This window comes from Lucilia cuprina, chromosome 4 (assembly GCF_022045245.1).
Source record: "Lucilia cuprina isolate Lc7/37 chromosome 4, ASM2204524v1, whole genome shotgun sequence".
NCBI lineage: Eukaryota > Metazoa > Arthropoda > Insecta > Diptera > Calliphoridae > Lucilia > Lucilia cuprina.
This window is the reverse complement of record NC_060952.1, coordinates 36,560,751-36,566,750: the sequence shown is the minus strand read 5'-3', so window position 1 is coordinate 36,566,750 and position 6,000 is coordinate 36,560,751. Positions and strand designations below refer to the sequence as shown.

The following is a 6,000-nucleotide window of genomic DNA, read 5'->3' as shown; positions in this document are numbered from 1 at the left end:
GTCGTATTGAATTCTTTAAGGTGGAAAATATAATTAAAGGTAACTATATGGAAATATTTTCCAAAAACTCTGATTAATAACTGAATTCAGTTCGCTACAAGGGTTTAAAGTAAATATCAATTATTTTTCTCAAAAAAATTTTTAACTAAAACTTTTAGTAATTACTTTGAAAAACGTCGGTCCTTACAAATAATCATCTATATATATATATATATATATATATATAAAAGATTAGCGTTACTGACTGACAGATTCATCATTGCACAGCCCAAACGTCTGAACCTAGAATCATGGAATTTTGACAGTAGATGTGTTTGTGGTAGATCCACTAAGGAGGGATTTTTGGAAATTTGCACATTTACGGGTAAAAAGGGCAAAAAACGGGTAAAACAGGTTTTCTTAAATATCTTACATAATATTAGTGATACAAGAAAAATTTTAAATGCACCTGTATCTACTCTTAAAATGAGCAGATGGGTGTCTGGTACTTTTTTGAAATTCGTACTTTTAAAGGGTAAAATGTGTAACAAAGGTGATTTTGGTACCCTTTTTCAGCCCTTTATAATTTTTATAACTAATTAACATAATCAAATTTTTCTAAATATTTTGAATACATCTCTCAAAATTATGAGACACCTATTTCGTACTTTTTTAAAATTCAGTCCTTTTTGGGTGTAAAAGGGACAAAACTGTATTTATGGTACTTTTTTTTACGGACTAACTCTGTAATATTTATTGAAATAAAATTTTTGCTATTTCACTGGGTAAAAAAGTACCAAAAAGGGAAAAAACGGGAAATTTTATTTTATTCAAACTCATTGAGCCAACTTTTATAAAATTTAAAAAAGTTGTTTATTTAATCACACAAAATAAGTTTTTGGTATATTATTTTGGAATTCGAGTACTAAGGCGTATATAGGACCAAATTCGAGTAAATTGTTTGGTACCTTTTTTAAAGCACAATTTTTCTGGAATAAATGAATGCAAATTTGAATCGTTTGAGTTTTATCTGTGATATATATGTATATTTAAATACGGAACATATTGTAAACTTAATTCTCGAAAAAGTATACTTCAAAGCAAAACTTTATTCCACTTTTGGTACTTTTTCTTCCTTCAAATGATACTCTATGTATGTTCTTTAATATGAACTGAAAACACATGATTATTAAACATACACGGTCCTCATTGAATAAGATCCTTTAAGAGACAACTTTTTAGTACTTTTTATCTCATAAATTGTACTCTTTAAATTTTCTAAAATATTCAACATAGGAACATTAATTTTAACATACATGGTCTTGACTGAATAATATTCTGTAAGTAGGAACTATTTGGTACTTTTCTATTATTCAAATAGATTCTTTATAATGGTTAACCGGAACACACGGTCCTTATTAAATGAGAATTTATTGAAAGAGATCTTTGTGCTTTTTCGTTTTTCCGATGGTACATTTTGATATTTTTACGATATTGGACATAGTTAGGGTAGCGAAGCACCCAGGGTATGCTAGTCTTGTATTATTTGAAAGGACCATAATAAACAAATGCATAATATATTGAAGAATTTATATTACATTGTAAGCAAATCACCCCTTTATTTAAACAAGTAAATTCAACGAAACAAAGTATCCTTGACTACGTGAAAATACTAATTTATATAAACAAGTTGTTTATTTGTTTCTTTAATACATTGACGTGAATAATAATACAAATTAATTAAAATTGTATACAATTTGTTAATAATTTAAAATGACACATCCGAAACGTGAAAAATCATCCAACAATAAGGATACACGATGGGATCGCATACGTAAACGGCATTGCAGCAATATTTCAACTAATTTAAAATCAGATGCTGTAAAAAAGTTCATAGAAATTGACTACATCGGACGACACCAACAAAATATAATGAAAGGTGACAACAGCAGCCAATCAAATCTTGATCCTGTCTTAGTAATGAATCTAAGACATGAAATGGTATGAAAATATAAATTCAAATTAATTTTTAATATATATATAAAAAACATTCCATCTTTTAGTTTAAAAAGATACCTAGAAAATTACCCCTAGCAACGGTTGCCTACGCTAAGAATTTGCAACAGTGCAAGGAGCACAATATTGCTGTCGAAGATCATTATATAGAGAATCAATTAAATCAATTTCGTATGCATTTGCAAAAGCAACATAAGCAGAACAGAGTGCCTGAGAAAAAGTTGCACTCTTTGTTAATCGATAATACGGAGATTATAAAAAGTTTGGAATCTTCTCATAAACATATAGAAGATTTTTATAATACACCCTTAGATGCATTACAGGAAGTTCATGACTTATTTGCAGATGAATTAGAAAAACATGTCAACTTGATGGAAGATAAAGACTTTAGAGAAAGAAAAAACAATACGCTGGAAATGGAAGAGAGTACACTGGAAAATAATAGGAACAATGAGATAATAGGAACAGAAGTAGCAAATTTATTAGAAGAAAAAGAACTGTTATTAGCAATGGATAGTCAAAAGAATAATGGAGTGAAACCAGAAGAAAATATTATAGATTTTATGGCTGAAAGAATGAATGAATTAAATTTGAATAATGAAATATTCGATCTGAATTCTCAAATTATAACAGAAGAGAACTGTCAACGAACACCCAGTCCATTGGCTAATACAGACGAGATTTTAAAGCCATTAAGGGAGGTAATAGAAGAACAAAATGTTCCACACTTAAGATGCGTTAGATTTGACAATGACATTAACGTTTGTCAGCTTAAAAGAGAATCTTCTGTATGTTCAAATACTAGCGATGGTATAGATTCAGTAATATCGGATTTAGCTGAAGAGGCCTTAAAAGAATTAGAAATGGAAGAAGAGTTTAAATTAGAAAATATATTGGAGGAAAATAATTCAGAAAACAATTTAATTTTAAATGGATATTCTCTACACAATGCTAAAAGTGAAACCGGTGATTTAATAGTTACTGGTAAGACAACTCATTATGTCAAATCTTCAGAAGAAGAAAATGAAAACGTAATTACTTCAGAAAGCTCTTCTAAGGAATTAGAAGATAACACATATTCACATAATGAAAAATCAAATATTATAGAAAATTTATTTCAAACTTGTAACCACAACAATACCTCTATAATGCGTAAATATTTTCTAAAATGGATTCATTATACTAACATTGAAAAAATTGAAAGGGAACATGTAGATGGAAGAGCAGATCGTGTTAAAAAGATAAATATTTTCTTAGACAAAATACGCATAGAAAAAACACGTTTGAAACATAGTCAGAAAACAGAAAGTGAATCCACATCCGAAAATGATCATAAGAAATGTGTTGGGAAAAAGGACACATTAGAAAATGTTAAAGTAAATAAGAAATATCAAAACAAGTAAGTGTCAAGAACCAAAATAATGTAAAAATAATTTGCTGTTATTAACATTAACTGTAATATTTACAGAATTAAAGTACAACAAGATATCATAGATTTACAACGTCTAAAGTTGGAGCGTCAGGAACGTATAATAATGGAACTAAAGCTACACAAATTGTCTGAGGAAGCTAAAGAGGCACGTCAGGAATTGAAGAATGAATTAAAATCCGTTATACGATCAGGTGATCCCAAATCTAAGGCCAAGGCGAAATGTTTACAATTAATAGGTAATCTAAAGGATGAGGAAGATGATAATTTGAATAAACTACAGGGTAAAGCACTTCTAATGCCGAAATTCTTGCAAAATATGCAAGAAAGGGCTTTGGAACGAAGTATACGTCATGAACAAGCTAAACAAAGAAGACTACAACAGGAAGCCGAAAGAGAGGCTCAAAAACTAGCTCTAGAAGAAGCCAAAGTAATTGTTTTTTCCAAACATACTCTAAATAAATAATAATTTACATTTCATTTATAGCGTCAAGAAGATGAAGAAGCTAAACGATTGCGTATAGAAGCCTTAAGAGAAAAACGACGCCAAGAGAAAATGGCTAAAATCATTAAAGAACGTGAACGGCAGAAGTACTTAGAAAATCAACGTAAGGCACAAGAATTCTACAAACGCAACTTGCTTAAACGCATTGGCATGGAGTCTTTTAAACGACTGCTGCAACGCAAAAGAGATAATCTTAAGAAATGTGAAGAACTTAGACGTTCGTTATACAAGAAAACCTATTTTCAAGCCTGGTTTAGTTTATATCGTATACTTAAAGCTAGACGCAATCAAAAGGCAGATGAATTATATGAGAAAATTTTAAAACGTCAATATCTACAGATTTGGTTGCAATATGTCTACGAAGAACGTAGTAAATTTAATGTTGCCGTTGACTATCATGAATTCAAATTGACCGAAAGCATGTTCCGTCAATGGTGGACATATTCGAAACGAATGCAAATGGTTGAGGAGACTAAAATGAAACAGGCCGTGTCGCATCATGAATGGTGGGTGAAAAGTGTTTGTTTTTAGTTATCTTATTTCAAACTAATAATTGCTTGCAGGCATCTAAAATGGAAAGTATTGGATTGTTGGCAAAGGTTGCCACAAATATTACAACTCGAAAAGGAAACCGAGGAAAGGAGACAAAGATGGCGTCTTAAAATTTGGGAACTTTTACCTGACTACACACCAAACCGAGATGATTTGAATTTTATGTAAAAATAATATTTATATATTATGAAAATAAAACTTTATAACAGATTTTTAATAAATTTATATATAAATTGAAAATTTTAAAAAATAAAAACCATTAATAAACAATAACTTTTAAACAAAACGGAAGGAAAACTATAAGTAAATAAAAACAAGACAATCGAAAAATCATTAGCTATCGATAATTTATCATCACTAATTTGAATGGATATATGTTGTCTTGCAAAACTTTGACTATAGATGTCATCTGTAGTCAACATATTTAGTAAGTTGGTAATACTTTTTTTATTAATTTGATGTACTATGTTGCCACCTGTATGGCTTATATATACATTTTGTCGCTAATACGTTAACAAGTCAGGTTGGCCGAGCGGTCTAAGGCGCCAGATTTAAGCTCTGGTTCCCGAGAGGGAGCGTGGGTTCGAACCCCACACCTGACAATTGATCTTTTTTTGCATATATATTTTCTGTATAATTTTTGTCAATTGATTTAAAAAAGATATATTAAAAAAGCCATAACTTAATAAAAAGAAAACATTTTATAATACTTATATATATTCTTGAATATATTCAAAAAATACACATTTTCTCCCGATAAACAACTTACGCTCAGTAATTTGTTTATGCACAGTTAATGGGACTATGACAGTTTAATTGATTTTAAAAAGTTGTCCTCATATGCGAAATATGTTAATTTTTGGACCGATACAGGTTTTGGTTTGGTCTTACTAGTACCTCTATTCCCATCTTGTCCACGTTATTGTTGTTGTAAGCAGCATGGGGTGACGAAATTTTTCCGACCACTCTCGATGGTGGTTAAGTCCGGAGCAGTTCCTGAGATGACACCAGTCCAAACAAGAGTTGGACCCTAATTCAAACTATGCAGAACCGGGATTTAATTCTTTCTGTATGATACAACAAGTATGAATTTATTATCGGACATTGCCGACCATATGATACCGTACACCAGTCAGTATGTTAAAATTATGGATTTTTTTATATAAAGCATTTTATTTGTTTTATTGTGAAATTTTTTACTTATTGTTGACAAAAAATAGATTTTCTACAAGAGGGCACATAGGGGAGAAGGGGTAAATGTGGGCCTATCCTTATAAATTTTGGTAGATGAATTTACGTCTACTTCAAAGTCATTTATGTAGATTTTGATCGTTCTATTAGTAATTATAAGTTAATTTTGACCTTCAAGTCATTTTTGAAGGGGAGTTTGTATGGGGTCTAGGGTCAAATGAGGCCCGATCACTATAAAAATTAGTATTGTCATTTATTGTTCTATAAAACTAATTTTTGCTGATTTTTGTTGACATTATAAAACATTTAACGTAATTGTGAGCCTAAA

The 6,000-nt window shown here is 30.2% G+C and overlaps 1 protein-coding gene and 1 non-coding gene across 2 annotated transcripts; both read left to right on the top strand.

Annotated features, from left to right (window-relative positions):
• Window positions 1-1,486: 1,486 nt before the first annotated feature.
• Window positions 1,487-4,742, top strand: LOC111679504 (stress response protein NST1). Its single transcript, XM_023441084.2, has 5 exons — window positions 1,487-1,980; window positions 2,043-3,394; window positions 3,464-3,854; window positions 3,912-4,435; window positions 4,493-4,742. Exons 1-5 carry the CDS (start codon window positions 1,753-1,755, stop codon window positions 4,647-4,649), a joined length of 2,652 nt encoding a protein of 883 aa, XP_023296852.2. The 5' UTR covers window positions 1,487-1,752; the 3' UTR covers window positions 4,650-4,742.
• A 257-nt stretch (window positions 4,743-4,999) lies between these two features.
• Window positions 5,000-5,083, top strand: Trnal-uaa. Its single transcript has one exon. It is a non-coding gene; the product is annotated as a tRNA-Leu (tRNA).
• The last annotated feature ends 917 nt before the right edge of the window (window positions 5,084-6,000 follow it).

Bases quoted from the DNA above. Each gene is read 5' to 3' on its own strand.
- LOC111679504 (XM_023441084.2), top strand. From the start codon at position 1,753: ATGACACATCCGAAACGTGAAAAATCATCCAACAATAAGGATACACGA. The intron at 1,981-2,042 runs GTATGAAAATAT...TCCATCTTTTAG, and splicing joins TGAATCTAAGACATGAAATG to TTTAAAAAGATACCTAGAAA. The intron at 4,436-4,492 runs GTGGGTGAAAAG...AATTGCTTGCAG, and splicing joins GCCGTGTCGCATCATGAATG to GCATCTAAAATGGAAAGTAT.